The 20,068-nt window shown below is 33.9% G+C and overlaps 3 protein-coding genes across 3 annotated transcripts in view; 2 read left to right on the forward strand and 1 right to left on the reverse strand.

Annotated features, from left to right (window-relative positions):
• Window positions 1-8,806, reverse strand: part of LOC139090900 (probable G-protein coupled receptor CG31760) — a 56,211-nt gene extending 47,405 nt beyond the window's left edge. Inside the window, exon 1 of the mRNA XM_070640778.1 lies at window positions 8,236-8,806. The gene's annotated coding sequence lies outside the window, so the exon portion shown is untranslated. The remainder of the gene's footprint in view (window positions 1-8,235) is intronic.
• Window positions 8,807-9,309: 503 nt separating this feature from the next.
• On the forward strand, window positions 9,310-14,299 carry LOC139090898 (xanthine dehydrogenase-like). The gene is made up of 5 exons (XM_070640774.1): window positions 9,310-9,461; window positions 9,953-12,314; window positions 12,377-12,676; window positions 12,745-13,973; window positions 14,030-14,299. The coding sequence occupies exons 1-5, from the start codon at window positions 9,423-9,425 to the stop codon at window positions 14,078-14,080; spliced, it is 3,981 nt and encodes a 1,326-aa protein (XP_070496875.1). The 5' UTR covers window positions 9,310-9,422; the 3' UTR covers window positions 14,081-14,299.
• A 146-nt stretch (window positions 14,300-14,445) lies between these two features.
• On the forward strand, window positions 14,446-19,934 carry LOC139090897 (xanthine dehydrogenase-like). The gene is made up of 5 exons (XM_070640773.1): window positions 14,446-14,800; window positions 15,547-17,905; window positions 17,958-18,257; window positions 18,423-19,651; window positions 19,766-19,934. Exons 1-5 carry the CDS (start codon window positions 14,750-14,752, stop codon window positions 19,814-19,816), a joined length of 3,990 nt encoding a protein of 1,329 aa, XP_070496874.1. The 5' UTR covers window positions 14,446-14,749; the 3' UTR covers window positions 19,817-19,934.
• Window positions 19,935-20,068: the final 134 nt, after the last annotated feature.

Genomic DNA, 20,068 nt, shown 5'->3' on the forward strand with positions numbered 1-20,068 from the left:
AACACTAAATGTATCAGTCGACAGTTTTATGGCATTTTAATGAGTTGATTTTTCTAAATCAATTCATGTAAAAAAGGAGACAAAATGGCCCTTTCTACACCCACACATGACCTTTTTTATAGAAGCTCTTTCCTTACAATTTCTCATATATATCCACAATAACCATTAAATAAAAGCATCCAAATAGGAGAATTCAATCTACGGACATTTATTTTGACCACAAATCCAATTCAATAAGATTTCATAATGTCCTGTTGAGAGAGATGTTCATTCAACTGTAACCATTTGAAGTGAAATGAATAATATTTAATCAATTTGTATGTTACCTAAGCGAAATAATAATAAGGATAATGAGAAAAAGTACTGAGTCGTGATGGATTTTTGAAAAAAAAATGGAGGATTTTAGTGGGTCAATTTTGTTTAAAAATTAGTTTTCATTTGGTAATGAATGAAAATGAACAATTAAGTTTTACAAGATTATTGCCATGCTGAGTCTAGAACCCATGACTGCTGGGTAGGTGTGTAATTATTAAGTCGCGAAGAATGACCTTAGTATACTACCAAGAAGCTTTGACTCACAAATTTGAATTTTTTAATATTAATTTACAAAATTATTGAAAAAATAGGAATTCAACCAAAGATTCGTCTCAAGCGGGTAAATCTAATATCATGGATATCTGGGCATTTGACCGGCAATCGAGAGAAGATTTTCGATTTCCACTTTGTACGAATCATTGAATTAATTTTTTTTTCTCTACAATTTTATAAATTTTCATTTTTTTTTTAATTTCTACGTACAAGTTGATTTTAAATTTAACTTCATGTAGTGGTGTGTTGAAGTGGCTCGGTGGCGTATTTAGATCGTCCTTTGTTACTTAATCACTGTACGTTGACCAAGTGATGGGTTGTAGACTAGATAGTGGACATTTTACTCAAGTCCGTTTTCGAATCATATGCACTGAAAGCCTCGTTTTGTAGATTACAGGAAGGATCATTACAGGTCGTCAAGAGAGTGGTTTGGATCCCACTATAAACTGTGCAGAGGAATGGTTCACCCTCATTACAAACCGTTATTATCCGCGAATCGTTCTAGCGTAGTTCTAGATTTCAAGGATCAACAACTTTTTTGAATCAAAAGCCTTGTTCACAGTAATTCATCACTTTGTAAGCAACAGACAGTAATGTCATGAAAAAAGTAATTCAAATATCATCATAAACTGTAGCTCTAGATTTAAGTGTTAAGCGGTAGACTTAAGCGGTAGTTAAACTACCATTAGCCCTGAGACTCACATAATACAAATCTCCCAGATCCTTCAGATCTGAATAGCAAAAGTTTATTTTTTTCACGTATTTGTAAACTTTTCAAAATTTAATTTCAACGGCTACAACCACTAAGTTTTGATATTTAATTCAATTTATTTTCCTCTTCTATCTCTCTTTTTGTGTGTTATCTTTAAAAACATTTTTACTAGTAGAAAAACGAATTAAAAACAAACTGTAAGAGAGTTCGGAAGATCTTTTCTTAATACTTATTTGCATCTACAATAATACAGTGTATTATTTAAGAACAAGCAAGAAGTTTTATATTTTCAAACAAAAAAAAAATTTCTAGTTTTAATGGTATTAAAAAGAGAATTAAGTTTTGAAATGCTTTTAACACTCAACTGTAAAGTGCTACATTCATTTCTACATGGTGGAATGAGATGGAATTCCTTTTTTTCGCCGAACAAAACTGAACAGTATGAAGAAGTAGAAAGTTTATACTTGTTAGGGAGAAAAAAAATCTTTACCAACAATATTCTTATAACATAACAATGAGATGTGAATGAATAAGAAGTTGTAGAAAGGTTTGAAGCAAAAATTTAATCATAAACTAAGAATGTGTGTCTATGAGCTTCAACACAAGATTTTTCAATTACAGCAATATTAAAACTTATTCATTTAAGGATTCCGCTCAGTGACAAGAGTTTAATTTACTGAATTAATTGAGGTTTTAAGATGATAATAAAGCTTCTTTTCATTCTTTATGATATTGCAATTTTCAAACGAAAATTTATTCATTTCGCTTGGATTTCTGATTGAATTTAATTTTGAGGTGGAATTTTAATTCATGAAATGAATGTTGGCTTTTATTCATCAGTTTATGTAATTCAATAATTGAAATGAGAAAATATTTGCAAAAATTTGAATTTTAAATTTTAAAAGTTCAAAAATTGATCTTCAAGCTTCCAATTTTGAATTTTAAGGTTCAAACATTTAGCTTCAATTTACAATTTTGAACTTCAAGTTCAAAAATTGAGCTTCAACTTCCAATTTTAATCTTCAAGTTCAAAAATTCAGTTTCAAGTTTCAATTTTGATCTTTAAGTTCAAATATTAAGCATCAAATTCCAAAAATTGAACTAAAATTTGCAATTTTTGATTTTCAAGTTCAGAAATTGAATTTCAACTACCAATTCTAATCTTCAAATTCAAAAATTGAACTTTGTTGAACTTAAGTGCTTCTAATGAATGTAATTAATTCTAAATAACCATTGTCATTTGTCATTTCTAAAAGCTCAAAAGCTTTCGCAACATTCAGTGAAAAAAATCCATTAAATTGTGATAAAATATTCAAATAAGCTTCTTAAAAGGCCCATTTTTTAATTCAAAAAATGTCAGGGATTTATCAAATCTCGATATAATTAACAATGAAGCAAAGTAGACAGCAAAGACTTAATAAAAAGAAGACGAGCGGTTTTTATATTCCATGCTTAGACAATTTCAAGTGGGTAGCATCATGAAATTTTAAACACCTCCATTAACTCATAGTCAAAACAATGTCACAATCTGCCCATAACAGTTTAAGCAAAACTTTTAACGACCAATTGATGGACATTCAAGTCAACGTGCATTTAATGTATTGTTGCTCAATGGAGTATCTTACATATTTAATACATGTTGATGTTATTGCGCATCAATTTTGTTGATGAGTTTTTCATTTCGCGTTTGTTATCATTTTAACTGAATCTTCTTTTACGAAGCAACCAATGGGTAACTGACGGATAATATCATCTGATGCAATTCAAAATATTCTAAAGAAATGTTCCGAATACAATGGAAATATAATGTTACACAATCTCGAATGAAAAACCCAGACTGTGAAAATGTCGAATTTGGCCGTTATTTTTATTTTCAAAAAAATAAATTACCGTTTATTTTTGAATTTAAAATGACCGTTGTAAAACTTCCGAAATTTTTATTATTAAGAAAACCCAAAAATGATTACGATATTCATTATTTCTTAAACTTTGAATCATATTTAGGTTGAATAATAACAAATCAAGCTTCATGTGACAGTTTAAGGTCAAAAAATACAGATTTTACATCGATTTTTATAACGGTCAAAATTAATTTGAAATTTCGAATTTTTGAATCCTTCGACATTCGGTGTCCAAGGATTTCTACACTCAGATTGCCACAGTCTGGAAAAACCGTAAGCACCTGGGGATTTTTTTTTTCGCAAAAGTGCGAAATTTAATAAAAGATTTCATTCGCTGATATTCAGCATGAATGTATATGACGTACAGAAGCCAATAAATATAATGATTTAGGAGTATTTGTTGTTTGTCGATAAAAGCTGTTCTGTTATGTTCGACATGAAATATTTCCCTACAAGTTCCTTGTTTTTGCTAAAAATTTTAAACTTTACAAAAACTTCTGTTCCTTTTTTTTTTGTTACTCAAAATAAGAAAAACAGTAGTTACATCAACGTTATTGACGTCAATATATATCTTCATCTTCCATAGCACAAGGACTTTTATTTTTAAAAGGCCAATCGAAAGGCATTTCGTTAATTAAAAAGGATCTAGAATCAATTAATGCCGTTATTTAATTTACATGAAGTTGACTTCAGGAATTTTTTTTTTTTATTCATCCATGAACGAGCAAGGCGAAAAAGAACGTGATATAATTTCCAATTACCACCTCATGGCAACAAATTTTTCTCTACGTATATACACGTTTATGTAAGAAGCTGAATATTAGAAACTGGTGTATAAATTAGGACTTAGTCTTTTATGACTAGTTGTAGCGCATTTTTGTAGGATAGAATTAATGATCAGACAATATTTGAAAATTTACGGTTAAAAATTGTTTGAAAAAATAAAGGATAAAATATAATTGGAAAATAACGACTAAAAACTATTTAAAAAAACATAATGGTTAGAAAATATTTAAAAAATAAAAGTTGAAAAATAACGGTTAAAATTTTTTTAAAAAGTAACGGTTAAAAAATATTTGAAAATTAACTTAAAGAATATTTGAAAAATAACTGCATTTTTTTTTGAATAATTTGAATTAAAATACAGAAAGAGAAGAGTCGTAGGCCGGATTTACCAATGACGACATTCAACTGGTGATTTTTTGGATGGAAAATATCTTGAAGTAGACTAAGAGCTCATGAGATGCCTGTGTGAGCAACGATGTACTGGGAATTAGAAACTGATTGAAGCTATCTAAAGACAGATCCAGCTTTCGACTAACTCTAAATACGATATTCGGCACTCGTGCGCATTCGCTAAGGAACACATCAACAACCAAATACAGGGACCGATTTTTCCGGTGTTGGGACGGTACCAGTACGGTACCAATCCCGTACTATTATTCTGTTCACCTGTACTGATCAATCGTGCACTAATACTGTACCATCACACCTCTATACCGCATTATCGGATATGGCACACATGGTGTACTATTGTTCTGTACCAGGAGTGTATCTGTACCGTGCTGTACCGTACTGCAATCGGAGAAATCGTCCTAATCTCCAAGGATTGCCGCACGCATGCCATGCAAACAATATAGTCACATAGACTCATAAACTACATTCAGTGACACATTTTAAGCAGATGTGCTACAAAAGAATTTTTTGGAGTCTGTTTTTAAGGGTATTAAAGATGCACGAGAATGTTGTTTTTTTGTATAATTTTGACAGCTTTTTCTAATTCAACAAAAGAAAAGAAAAGACCTTGCCATCAAGAACTTTTCGAATTTATTATGACGGATTTCTGTATAGCTCTAGCTAATGCCAGAGAGCATTGTGTTATGAGTACAAAAAAAAAGTTTTTTTTTTCTTTTCAATTTTTATATTTTCTTATTTTTCTTTTCTTTTCCTTCAAGTTGTTATGAAACTTTTGCGAATTTAAGCTCGACTCACTTTGACGTCAGTCAGTGACGTCACGGTGAACATTTTTTATACAAACACAATCGTATAAAGTCATTAGAACGAAATTTATGATATCAGCTAGTCACAATAAACTTTTTTCTTATTTTTTTAATTTGCTCACTATTTTTTCCTTTATTTTTAGCGCATTTTTCGTAATGGAAAAGACTGTTGTCCGCACTTTGCCTGTCCGTCTGTCTGCCGTCGAACTATTTCTCTAAGTTAAGCTTTTTTGATGCGGTTTTTTGCTTGTTATGTGTGTTTTAGCCTAGACAGATGACTGACAAAAAACCGAATTGATTGGTGTGGTAGAAAGTTAGTTAAATTAACTTTTTTCCAAAAATTCCCTTACGTTTTACGTACGTTTTTATGTTTTGCGTACGTTTTTACGTTTTACGTTTTACGTACGTTTTTAAGTTTTACGTTTTACGTACGTATTTTTACGTAGTCCTTAAAATTTTCATTTTGCGGGGAAAATGCGCTTTTGTCAGTCACGTGTGACCACGTCTATACTAGTTTTGTTTGTTAGTTAGTTCCTTTTTTCCTTCTTACTTTTTTGTTTGTGTACAAATAATCAAGAACGCACTAAATTTCCATCATTATATTGAAGCTTTAACGAAACCATTCTACTCGTTAGTAACGGAATGATTCTTTCTTTTTTATGCGATTTTTTTCTTTTTTTTCATACATATAATAAAGTTTAAATGTTACGGAGCAGAGAGAATCTTCTATTTTTTTGTAATGAATTATTCAGTAGGTTAATTATTCTAGGTAGATGTCTAGATTGATATGAAGGAGATGCTTTGAGGAAAGTTGTTTTTATGATTAGAAAATTTATGTCTTTAAGACGATAAATTATGTAATTTTTATTTGGTCCTATTGAGGATAAATAGGATTTTAATTTAAATTTAAATTCAAATTATTTACAAAAATTAGTTAAGAAATTCAAATTTTAAAATTTTTAAAAATTTGTTTTAAATTTCAAAACTTGTTAAAAAATGTTTAAAAAAAGAAAGATCCATTCCATCAATTTTTAACGTATTTATGGAAATTTTAAAATTTGTTACCTAAAAAAATTCAAATTTTGCAAAATTTCGTTTCAAATTTTAATATTTGTCAGAAATGCTTTAAAAATTCAAAAATTTAACGACCGTTAATTAAATACTAAACAATCTTTGAGAATTGTTCATTTATTACGTAATGCTAATTTTGTTAAAAAGAAGCCAGAAGGGTCAAAAAAGTAAATATCACATAAACAGCCCCCTGATAAATTCCAATTATTTTTCGTCACTCCAATACCATATTTGTATAAGGCAAATATGTTTTCTTTATCGTTCTGTTGCGAATTTAGCCTTGATCAAATTCTCAGGAACTAAATTAAAATAGCAGTAGCAAAAAATCGCTTCAAGGCTACTTACATTTTTGCAAGCACAACAGAATTGTTCATTTAATGTTTTCTATCTCATTTTATATAATGTTGCATAACTAGTATAAAGTGCAAAGTAAGGAGGAGAAAAGTATGCAAATGGAGCAAAGCAAGAGTGTCCTCGACTCCAGCATGTCACGAGAGTAGAGACAGCAAAAAGCATTAAGTAAGGCAATTTTCCACATTCAAATATCAATTTTCATTTATTTAAAGCAACAAATAAAAGGAGGAAAAGAGAGACTATGAAAGAAACATGCAAACAACATTTGTTGAGCCTAAAAGCTTTCAACTTCCCTCATTTTTTATTTTATTCTTCACTTTCCAGACTCATTCTTGTTGTGTCACATAATAATATCTCACTCACGCTCTATTCTTATTTTCCCGTTTTTTTTCTTTTCTTTTTTTTTTTCTTTTATTTCATATTCACTATTGTATTTGGCACTATTGTATTTGTACTTTAATACACAAAGCGATGAGAGTAGGGTCAAATTAATTTTGTAAGAAAATGTCCATTTACTATTGTAGTTACGTCTATGGTCAGTGTTGTCCAAACTTTGATGTGGCATTACACACCTTGGAGCAACCTTAGATGTATTAAGGTTTCCCGAAGTCTCAGCCCTGACAAACTCTCCTGACAGAAGCCGGGACTACCCGATAAGATCCGAACACAGAAACCAAGACTACTCCGAAATTCCCAAAAGACAGAATCATATACTACCCGGGAAGTACCGAAAGACACCGAGACTACCCGAAAAGTCCCGAAAGACAGAAACCGAGATTACCCGAAAAATACCGAATGGCAGAAACCGAGACTACCCGAGAAGTCTCGAAAGACAAAAACCGAGACCGAGACCGAGACAACCCAGGAAGTCTATTTTATAAGTCCCTGTCTCGGCATAGGGAACGCATACGGCATTCGGGTTCATGGCATTTTTAAAGAAATTTACCAGATCGGCACAAGTTTTCATGGCAGCCAAATGAAGGCTTCATATCATCGAAGTAGCAATTTTTAAAGTAGTTAACATAGAAAATTGCCAATTGGACGCCATGTGACGAGAGTCACTTGGCAGCCATGAATACCATGTGCAGATTTAGTCAGCCACTAGGGGTTTCAATCCCGGGATCCCGGGATTGAGATTTCAAATCCCGTAATCCCGGGATTGAGATTTTATCCCGGGATTGAAACCCCTATCAGCCACACACTAGTGTTCGAAAAAGAACAAGTGAAAAATTTCTCCTACCGAGTCTCGAACCCAGGATCGCTGGGACGGTATTTCACCAGTTATGTTCTTAAGAACTAAACCATTCCGCCACCAAGCCACTTCGACTGACTTATGCAAAAAGCATATAAATCCAATTGAAATAATTCCTAGCTCCGTCCCTAACTACATACATAAAAATGTTCTATTTATATGATTTTTTTTTCGACAACGACAGCCTTTCATTCTCGAGTGGAAGAGGAAATAATATAAAAAGGGAGAGAATAAAAAAAAAATAACTTAATGTGAGAATAAAATTTTTTTTATATATTTTTATGTGTCAATAATAAATATAAGCGACATAAGGCGACATACAGTGTTAATAAATGACCAATATCGCACACAACTTACCATTAGCGAATTTATTAAACAATCCATTTTATTAAAATCCATACAGAGACATGATTGTGTCGTTGATATATCGACTATGCATGACTCTATGTATATATATGTGCAAATGAATGGATATTATCTATAATCGTAAGTCCTCAAAATCCATTTGAGTAGAAAGTAATTGCATAACCACTTAAATAGTAAGCCTTTTATTATATTCACTTGATATTATATGCACATTCACTTTGTTCTATTATATCCTATTCAAGTACTCTCTTTTGGTTCCAACACAACAACAATAATCTCGTCTTCTTTTGTTCTAATCGAAAATATTTAAAAAATTTGTTTTATGTGCAGCACAACAACAAAAAAATGAGAAACTTTTTCTCATACTTTTTATAATCTTTTTATACACAGTCACTGGGTTGTCTACTATGAGGAACAAGAAAAGAGTAAGTTCCTTTATTCTTTTTTTTTATGTTCCTTATTTTCTTCTTTTTCTTCCTACTTTTTTCCCCTTCTTGCTACCTTTTTTATCTCTTAGCTCTTACTATAGAGGATTAAAATATTTTCACGTCCATCACCGTGAAATTCTACCGTTCGACTGTGAAAAATTTACTTCCAATAGCATTACGAAACGGAAATGTTTTAGGTTGAGGTACTGGAAAGTAAATGAAAATTCATAAATGTTGAATTTTGAGGGTACGACAATTGATTGTGGATGTCCAGTGGATTGTGGTCATTAATATCCTGTAATGACTCAATTGATGTCACTTTTTAGGATTCAAACCTCATCAAAATTGACAAATTTTAATTATGTGTAACAAGTTGTTCTGTCGTCCCACGCTAAATGAGCAATAGGAACTGCACCGTGCGCATGCTTTGGAACATCAAAAACATTCTTTTATGTGGTGCTTACAACTTCAGCACTGCCTATAGAAAAGCTTTCATATAATAATCAAGCTCATTATATTAATAATACGGCATTTAAGCATGTGTATAGCTAGCTCGCTTTGTTAAGCACTTTTACTCTAAATATTTGTGTACACAAACAAATCACTTCTCCTATTTTTTTATCAACTAACTGATAACAAATATGTAGCTGAAGTACTTATATTCACGTGCGTATACTTAGTTTGTCGTGCAAACTTGCTTGAGAGAGTTCTGCAAATTGAAATTTAAATTTTGAAGCTTTAAAGTCAGTGATGTCTTCAACTTTGGTGTTTTTTGTTAATGGGAAGAAGGTAATTATGTCCAAAAGTATATCCAATGGCAGGTCCAATGATATATCCAATATAGAAACTTCGACCAGTCCTAATTTAGCTCAGTGAATTCATGAAGTGGTGTAGGCCTGCAGCCTTGGACGAACCATAAGGTATACCCGAATACTTCAGGTCTATACCAGAGTTGCAAAACAGGTGCCTGTGACAGGCGAAAACCATACACATTCTTGGAGATTTTTCTGCTTCTTTCGTAGGAAAAACCTTGGAAAAACCATATAAATTATTAAGAATTTGTACAGTTTTTGCCTGTCACAGGCACTTGTTTTGCAACTCTGGTCTGCACATCAAAAATTCAGTTTTGCAGCTCTTGGCCAAACCAAACAAAAGAGTTCAAAATTTCCAACTTTACTTTAATTTTCACTTTTCAAGTTTCGGTTACCGACAAATTTTGAAATTTCTTATCAAGTAAGCAATTAAGATAATACTGTAAATCTCCATTTATCTTTAATTAGGTTGTTGACAACTCTCCTGATAGTGAAGTTAATTTATTAAGATATTTGCGAGAGAAATTGCACTTATGTGGTACCAAACTTGGATGTGCGGAAGGCGGTTGTGGTGCATGTACTGTAATGATATCAAAATATGATCGATGTGCTGGAGTTGTGAAGCATTTTTCAGCAAATGCATGCTTGATGCCTGTTTGTGCATTGCATGGTATGGCTGTTACAACTGTTGAAGGAATTGGAAGCACAAGAACTCGTCTACATCCAGTTCAAGAAAGAATTGCAAAAGCTCATGGCTCGCAATGTGGATTTTGCACACCTGGATTTGTCATGTCCATGTATGCTTTGTTGAGGAATTCACCGAAACCAGATATGAAGGAACTTGAAGTTGCATTTCAAGGAAATTTATGTCGATGTACTGGATATCGTCCGATTATTGAAGGATACAGAACATTTACAAAGGAATATGCTTGTGGAATGGGTGATAAGTGCTGTAAAGTTACACGAAATGGCTGCGGAAATGGAGAAGTAGAGGATAAACTCTTTGAGCCAAGTGAATTTGCACTTTATGATCCATCACAGGAACCAATTTTCCCACCAGAATTAAAACTCAATGATCAATACGACAAGGAAGTCTTGAAATATTCAAATGATCGTGGAGTGACTTGGTACCGACCAACAGAATTGCAGCAATTACTAGCATTCAAAAAGGAACACAAAGAAGCAGCGAAAATTGTTGTTGGAAATACTGAAGTTGGTGTGGAAGTGAAATTCAAGCATTTTGACTACAAATATTTAGTGAATCCATCGCAAATCAATGCATTGAATCAAATTGATGTCGTTCGTGATGGAATTAAAATTGGTTCTGCTGTCACTCTATCCGAAATTATGGATTTCCTCCAAAAGCAAGTTGATGATCTTCCTGAATCTGAAACAAGAATATACAAAAGTATTGTTGATATGCTTCATTGGTTTGCAGGCATGCAAGTTCGAAATGTTGCATCTATTGGTGGAAATATCATGACGGGATCACCGATTTCTGATCTTATTCCCATATTAATGGCTGCAAATTCTGAACTGGAAGTTGAAAGCCTTGACGGAGGTCGACGAAAAGTAATCATGAATGAGAAGTTCTTCACTGGATATCGTAGAAACATCATCGACAGTTCAGAGGTTCTCATTACTGTCTTCGTTCCTAAAACTTCAAAAGCTCAGCATTTCTTAGCATACAAACAAGCAAAACGCCGAGATGATGACATTGCTATCGTTAATGCAGCTATAAATATTAAATTTGATGAAGGTTCCAATATAATTAAGGAAGCAAGAATTGCATTCGGAGGAATGGCACCGACCACAGTTCTTGCAACGAAAACAGCAGCTAAAATAATAGGAAAAGTTTGGAACCGAGAGTTAGTAGAAATTGTCAATCAAAGTTTATTGGAAGAGAATCCATTATCAGCTGATGCACCCGGTGGAGTTGTGTCCTACCGTCAGTCACTTATGCTGAGTTTGTTCTTCAAAGCATTTTTGCATATCAGCAATGAGCTAGAAAAGTCAATGAACTTGACAATTTTAGAAGATCGTGACCGAAGTGGAATCGAAGGTTTCCACACTTTGACTCCAAAAAGTTCACAATTGTTTGAGAAAGTTTCATCTGACCAGCCAACAACAGATCCAATTTACAGACCAGTACCTCACAATTCAGCATTCAAGCAAGCAACTGGAGAGGCTTTGTATATTGACGACATTCCAAGACATGAAAATGAACTTTACATAGGATTAGTGTTAAGCACAAAAGCTCATGCCAAAATCATCTCAATTGATGCAAATGAGGCTTTACAGCAACCAGGTATTCATGCGTTTTTATCAGCAAAAGATTTATCGGAAGCACAAAATAAGTTTGGAGTAATTATCCGAGATGAAGAAGTCTTCCGCAGAGACACGGTCACAAGTCAAGGTCAAACATTGGGTATAGTTCTTGGAGATAACCAAGAGAAAGCCCAAAGAGCATCAAGAATGGTTAAAGTTGAGTATGAAGAGCTTTCACCAATTCTTGTGACATTAGAGGATGCCATAGCTCATAAATCATATTATGATGGCTTTCCAACAACAATCCATGACTGCGGGAATGTAGATGAAGCATTGGAACAAAGTGAATATACTGTGGAAGGTCAAGTTCGTCTTGGTGGTCAGGAACACTTTTATTTAGAGACTCAAGTAGCACTGGCAGTTCCAAAAGATTCAGATGAAATTGAAATTTATTCTGCAACACAAGAACCATCCGGAGTACAGCAACGTATTGCAAATCTTCTTGGAATCCCTGAACACAAAATTGTTTGCAGAGTCAAAAGAATTGGAGGCGGTTTTGGAGGTAAAGATGATTCCAATGACATATTTACTTACAATTAATTCTTATTGTACATATTACATTAGGTAAACAAAGCCGTGCATGTCTTGCAGCGTTACCAGCGGCACTTGCGGCATATAAACTTAAACGACCAGTAAGAATCATGTTTGATCGTGACGAAGACATGATGATGACAGGTGGAAGGAATCCATTCTTATTTAAATATAAAGTTTCATTTACAAGTGATGGAATTTTAACAGCACTTGATGTCCAATGCTATGTTAATGCTGGTTATTCGATGGAATCATCGCCAGGTGTTGTTGAGAAAGCTGCCTGTCATGTAAATAGCGCATATCGTATATCAAATGTCCGTTTTGTGAGTCATGGTAATTATTTCCTTCTTATTTAATTTCACTGCTTCTATTCTTGAACTTATTATTATACATAATAATAGTTATGAAGACAAATACACCATCAAACAACGCCTTTCGTGGCTTTGGCATTCCGGAAGGTCAAATGGTTGCTGAGCATATCATAAGAGACGTCGCAAATGCTTTAAATAAAGATTATATCGATATTATGGCAATCAATATCCACAAAACAGGAGATAAAATATTTTATAATCAGCTACTGGATGACTGCAACTCAGTCAGATGCTTCGAGGATGTACAAAAGATGTCAAATTTCCGTAACAGACGACAGGATATTGAAATATTTAATAAAAACAATCGATGGAAGAAGCGTGGAATCAGCTGCGTGAATGTGATGTGCGGTATTAATTATATGAAAATATTTATGAATCAAGGTGGAGTTCTGGTTCATATTTATTTAGATGGGAGCGTTCTTTTATCGCATGGATTTATTGAAATGGGTCAAGGTATTAATACAAAACTTCAACAAATTGCCTCTAGAGCTTTTAAAATTCCGATTGAGAAAATTCACATTCAGGAAACGTCAACTGATAAAATACCAAATGTATCGCCAGCTGGTGCTTCGGTTGGTTCTGATTTATTTGGTAAAGCTACTTTAGAAGCTTGTGGAATTTTAAATGAGCGACTTAAGACTTACCGTGATGCAATGCCTGATGGAAAATGGAATGACTGGATACGAGCTGCTTATTTTGATCGAGTTTCCTTGTCGGCTGCTGGATTCTTTGCGACACCTGATATAGGAGAGGATGTTGGAAAAGTTAAGAATTATTATACCCATGGTGCTGCTGTGTCTGAGGTTGAAATCGATTGCTTAACTGGTGACCATCAAGTCATCAGAACGGATATTGTTATGGATTTAGGTTCATCGTTGAATCCAGCTATTGATATTGGACAGATTGAAGGCGCATTCATGCAAGGTTATGGATTGTATACACTTGAGGAACTAATTTACTCACCTGATGGGACATTATACTCAAAAGGTCCTGGAATGTACAAAATACCTACCTTGGGAGACATTCCAGCAGAATTTAATGTCGCATTGCTGACTGGTGCACCAAATCCTCGAGCTATTTATTCTGCAAGAGCAGTCGGTGAACCTCCAATATTTTTAGCATCATCAGTATTTTTTGCTATAAAAGAAGCTATTGGAGCTGCAAGAAAGGAAGAAAATTTAGATGCACATTTTTATCTCCAATCTCCAGCAACATCCGCTCGCATTCGAATGGCATGTCAAGATAAAATTACAAAAGAAGTAAGGAATTAAATTCTATGAATGGCTTATGTAATAAATTTCATTTTCTTTTGCAGTTTAAGGAACCAGAAAATCAATCGATTAAGCCATGGAATGTAGATTTATAAATTTTTTAGCATTTCTAGTCGTATATTATTGTAGTGGGCAACCTGTTTGGCATCAAAAATGTTTGGGATTATCGTGTGCTGTTTCAATCGAGGCTTAACACCAAGGTGTGCCGAATAAAGTAAAAAAGTTGCCCACTGCTGGTTTATTATATTAAATATAAATGTTTTTGAAGATCCGTACCAATATTTGCATAGTAAACTTGTTTAAATTCAGCGAAATTGCTTTAATCTTGTTTGATCTGTGTATCTTACATCAATATAATAATTGAACAAAACCTTGTTATTGTATAAAATTTCACAGCAAAGCACTTTGTCTGCTAGTTAACTCCAGTGTTGTGTATTAAGAGTAGTATCTGAAGTTCTTGTGACGTCGGATTAAGACCTGTTTATGGGGGTAATTTACTAAATAATATGAAAATACTCTTAAATCCAACAAATCGATGTTAGGCTTCACAATAATTAACTATCGATGCAGAAATATACGCTTAACTAACATATACCTTTACATTTTCTTACTTACTGCTTTTATCCGAATATCAGCAATCATTTGATATAAATGTTGAAAACAATATACTTAGTCTAGTTGCAGCATTCAACGAGAGAAGTCAAATCAAAGCTTTTTGTGAGACACGATTTATTAAGTTAATTAATTATTCAATCAGTGTAATCATGTCAACTATTGAGAAATCTTGTTTAGTATTCTTTGTGAATGGAAAAAAGGTATGTTTTAGTGATGAATATATTTTTTAAGGCTTAATAATTCACTTTGTCTGTTCGTTTGGTCGGCTGACGCTAAAAACCTTTTAACTAGACATCGTTGAGAACTCTGCTTATGTAATAGATCAGTTCCATAGATTTATTGCGACGCCGAGAATTGAAAACTTTCAAATCAATGCATAAATACTATAATTAACAATTTTTGATTTCGTTGAACAAAAACAACAGTTTTTCAAAACGATTTTTAATTGTTTTAGGTACATTGTTTTTCAATGTTTCTTAAGGTTTTTAGGTCAAATAATCTACTTGAACCTTATTATATCTTATTTTTTGTTCAAGAAAGTAAACTGAATCATACTGGATCTTATTCTTAAGGTTCTGTCGCATTTGTTTAGTAATCAATTACTGTTCGTTGCGTCAAAAATGCGCTTAAGACGCTAGATAAGCTCGAGTAATTAAGCTATCTACTTGAATAAATTAAATAACTTGTTTTGCATCATTTACACAGACTTGATGCTTATGTAATTAAACCTTGCAAATCTACACTGATTAGTTGCATCTCATTATATATTATTTTTGTTTTATCACAATGCAACGCTAATTCGTAACTTCTGGGGGCTATTTCTATGGTACTGGTACGATACGGCACAGTATAGGTACATTACTAATAGGCCCCCGTACCATTTCGATGAAATTAAACCTTAATATGCAGATTATTATTATTTTTATCACAACTATTCACTAACTAGGTAATTGATAATGATGTCAATCCTGAAACAACACTCATTAGTTATCTTCGTGAAAAACTTCACTTATGTGGAACTAAACTTGGATGTTCTGAAGGTGGTTGTGGTGCATGTACTGTAATGATATCAAAATATGATCGAAATGCTAGAGTTGTGAAGCATTTCTCAGCAAATGCATGTTTAATGCCGGTCTGTGCATTGCATGGTACGGCTGTTACAACTGTTGAAGGAATTGGAAGTACAAGAACTCGTCTACATCCAGTTCAAGAAAGAATTGCAAAAGCTCATGGCTCTCAATGTGGATTCTGTACGCCTGGATTTGTCATGTCCATGTATGCCTTGTTGAGGAACTCTCCGAAACCAGATATGCAGGAACTTGAAGTTGCATTTCAAGGAAATTTATGCCGATGTACTGGATATCGTCCGATCATTGAAGGATACAGAACATTTACAAAGGAATATGCATGTGGAATGGGTGATAAGTGCTGCAAAGTTAATGGAAATGGCTGTGGAAATGGAGAAGTAGAAGACAAACTTTTTGAACCAAGTGAATTCACACCTTATGATCCATCACAGGAACCGATTTTCCCACCAGAATTGAAACTTAATGATCAATATGATAAAGAAGTCTTGAAATATTCAAATGATCGTGGAGTCATTTGGTACCGACCAACAGAATTGCAGCAATTACTGGCATACAAAAAGCAACACAAAGAAGCAGCAAAAATTGTTGTTGGAAATACAGAAGTTGGAGTGGAAGTGAAATTCAAGCATTTTGACTATAAATATTTAGTGAATCCATCGCAAATCAATGCATTGAATCAAATTGATGTCGTTCGTGATGGAATTAAAATCGGTTCTGCTGTCACTCTATCTGATATTATGGACTTCCTCCAAAAGCAAGTTGATGAACTTCCTGAATCTGAAACCAGAATATACAAAAGTATTGTTGAAATGCTTCACTGGTTTGCTGGCATGCAAGTCCGAAATGTTGCATCTATTGGTGGAAATATCATGACTGGATCACCAATTTCTGATCTTATTCCAATATTGATGGCTGCAAATGCTGAACTGGAAGTTGAAAGCCTTGATGGAGGTCGACGAAAAGTGATCATGAATGAGAAGTTCTTCACTGGATATCGTAGAAATATCATCGACAGTTCAGAGGTTCTCATTTCTGTCTTCGTTCCTAAAACTTCAAAAGGTCAACATTTCTTGGCATACAAACAGGCCAAGCGACGTGATGACGATATTTCTATTGTTAATGCAGCTATTAGTATCAAATTCTTGCCTAATTCTAATTATATTAAGGAAGCAAGAATTGCATTCGGAGGAATGGCACCGACCACAGTTCTTGCAACGAAAACTGCAGACAAAATCAAAGAAAAAGTTTGGAATCGTGACCTAGTAGAAATTGTAAATCAAAGTTTATTAGAAGAGATTCCATTATCAGCTGATGCTCCAGGAGGTGTTGTGTCTTATCGTCAGTCACTTATGTTGAGTTTGTTCTTCAAAGCATTCTTGCATATCAGCAATGATTTAGAAAAGTCAATGAACTTGACAATTTTGGAAGATCGTGACCGAAGTGGAATTGAAGGATTTCACACTTTGACTCCCAAAAGTACACAGCTGTATGAAAAAGTTTTATCTGATCAGCCAATCACAGATCCAATTTACAGACCTCTTATTCATTCATCTGCTTTCATGCAAGCAGCAGGAGAAGCTACTTACGTCGATGATATTCCAAGATATGAGAACGAACTGTATATGGCACTTGTGTTAAGCACAAAAGCTCATGCAGAAATAATTTCAATTGATGCTAGTGAAGCTTTAAGTCAGCCTGGAATCCATGCCTTTTATTGCGCAAACGACGTTGATTCAAATCGAAATGCTACTGGACCAATGATAATCGATGAGGAAGTCTTTAGAAAAGATACAGTAACAAGTCATGGTCAAATTTTGGGAATAATAATCGGAGAAAATCAAGTCAAAGCACAAAGAGCAGCAAAACTGGTTAAAATTGAGTACGAAGAGCTCTTTCCAGTTATTGTGACTATAGAAGATGCAATAAAGTATAAATCACACATACCAAACACATATGAAGTGCACAACAGTGGAAAAGTTGAGGAAGGTCTAAACGATGCAGACCATATTATTGAAGGAGAAGCTCGTACGGGTGGACAAGAACATTTCTACTTGGAACCTCATTCAATTCTTGTTGTGCCAAGAGACAGTGATGAACTTCAACTCTTTTCATCGACTCAACAGCCTTACGAATTGCAACGTCGCGTAGCTGACTTTCTTGGAATTCCACAAAATAAAATTGTCTGTACAACAAAAAGAATTGGCGGTGGATTTGGAGGTAAAATTGGATATTTTAGTTAGAATAATTCCTAAATTTTATCTCCCAACAGGTAAAGAGACAAGAAGTGCACTTATTACACTTCCAGCAGCATTCGCAGCTTATAAAATGAAACGACCAATAAGAATTGTACTTGATCGAAACGAAGACATGGAAATGACGGGCGGTAGACATCCATTCTTGTTTAAATATAAAGTTGGATGCACAAAAGATGGAAAAATTACTGCTGCTGATATTAAAGCATATCTTAATGCTGGATATTCCTTAGATTATTCATCATTTGTTATGCATAGCGCTTACCTGCATATCACGAATGCCTACAACTTTGAAAGTGTCAGATTTGAAAGCAATGGTATGTATAGCCTTAACAGGCAATGAGACTGCTTTTAGATACTGTAGTACTTACTAACTTACCTGAAACATTAGGTACGGCAGTGATCCTTCTGATCCATTAAAGTATGCTTTTTGCCTGTTAGTTTAATGCTCACTAATTGATAATTTCCACTTTTATTTCCAGTTCTGCAAACCAATACACGATCAAACACAGCATTTCGTGGATTTGGAAGTCCACAAGCAATGTTTGCAGCTGAAACAATCATACGAGATGTTGCAAACACGGTTGGAAAGGATTATTTGGAAATTATGGAATTGAATATGTACCAGACTGGTCAGGCCATGCATTACAAGCAAGTTTTGACTGATTGCAATAGTTCAAGATGCTTTGAAGAAGTTCTCAAGTCATCAAACTTTAAGGAACGTAAAGAACAGATTGAAGCATTCAATCAACAAAATCGATGGAAGAAACGTGGAATTAGTGTAGTAAACAATCTATTCGGTGTTGGATTTCCGCATGTTTTTATGAATCAAGGAGGTGCCTTAATTAATATTTATCTTGATGGATCTGTGCTGATATCCATTGGAGGTGTTGAGATGGGACAGGGTCTGCATACAAAAATGATTCAAGTTGCATCGAGAATGTTTAAAATTCCGATTGATAGAATTCATATTCAAGAAACAGCAACAGATAAAGTTCCAAATACAATATCGACAGCTGCATCAGTCAGTTCTGACTTGTATGGAGGAGCTGTTATGGAAGCTTGTGGAATTTTGAATGATCGTCTTCATGTTTATCGTGAGAAAATGCCTGACAAAAGTTGGAATGACTGGATCCAAGCTGCTTACTTTGATCGAGTTTCGCTATCAGCCACTGGATTCTTTGGTACACCTGATATTGGAGAGGATATTGGAAAAGTTAAGAATTATTATACCCATGGATCAGCAGTTTCGGAAGTTGAAATTGATTGCTTAACTGGTGATCATCAAGTCATTAGAACTGACATAGTCATGGATGTTGGATCTTCATTAAATCCAGCAATTGATATTGGACAGATTGAAGGTGCATTCATGCAAGGATATGGATTGTATACACTTGAGGAATTGATTTATTCACCTGATGGAACTTTATATTCAAAAGGTCCTGGAATGTACAAATTACCAGCTTGTAGTGACATTCCAGGTGAATTCAATGTCTCACTGCTGACTGGTGCACCGAATCCTCGAGCCATTTATTCTTCAAGAGCAATTGGAGAGCCTCCATTGTTCTTAGCATCTTCCGTATTTTTCGCTATAAAGGAAGCAATTGGAGCTGCAAGAAAGGAAGAAAACTTAGATGCACATTTTTATCTCCAATCTCCAGCAACATCTGCAAGAATACGCATGGCATGTCAAGACAGCATCACTAAAACTGTAAGTCGTGTGACTTTTTCATAACATGTGACTGACTTAATTTATTTAAATTATTCCAATTTAAATGTAAATTGATTTTTAATAATATTATTACCTAATTCTATCTCTTTTCAGATACCGAAACCTGGACGATCGGATGTTCGTACTTGGAATGTTGACATTTAAAACGACACAATTTATTATTGCCTTACTTCTAGGAATATTGTTAAATGTAGGAAGAATATATTTTGATACTTTAAATTTTAAAAGAATCTATGAATAAAGGAACGTTTGGAAATTAGGATAGGTTTGGTCGAGAACTGTCGGCCTACTTTTTCTGGGTTTTTGATACGTAAGTTTGCAGTTTTTGGCTGTATTTTATAGTTCATCCAAGGCTGTAGTCTTATGTACATTGTTTGTCTGTAAGCCTGCAGTTTT

This window comes from Chironomus tepperi, unplaced genomic scaffold (genome assembly GCF_022539635.2).
Source record: "Chironomus tepperi strain 1889 unplaced genomic scaffold, CSIRO-AGI_Ctep_v1 contig_223, whole genome shotgun sequence".
Lineage (NCBI taxonomy): Eukaryota > Metazoa > Arthropoda > Insecta > Diptera > Chironomidae > Chironomus > Chironomus tepperi.

Coding starts and splice junctions, on each gene's coding strand:
- LOC139090898 (XM_070640774.1), top strand. CDS start 9,423: ATGTCTTCAACTTTGGTGTTTTTTGTTAATGGGAAGAAG. Junction 12,315..12,376: donor AATTGGAGGCGGTTTTGGAG/GTAAAGATGATT, acceptor ATATTACATTAG/GTAAACAAAGCCGTGCATGT. Junction 13,974..14,029: donor AAGATAAAATTACAAAAGAA/GTAAGGAATTAA, acceptor TTTCTTTTGCAG/TTTAAGGAACCAGAAAATCA.
- LOC139090897 (XM_070640773.1), top strand. CDS start 14,750: ATGTCAACTATTGAGAAATCTTGTTTAGTATTCTTTGTGAATGGAAAA. Junction 17,906..17,957: donor AATTGGCGGTGGATTTGGAG/GTAAAATTGGAT, acceptor ATCTCCCAACAG/GTAAAGAGACAAGAAGTGCA. Junction 19,652..19,765: donor AAGACAGCATCACTAAAACT/GTAAGTCGTGTG, acceptor ATCTCTTTTCAG/ATACCGAAACCTGGACGATC.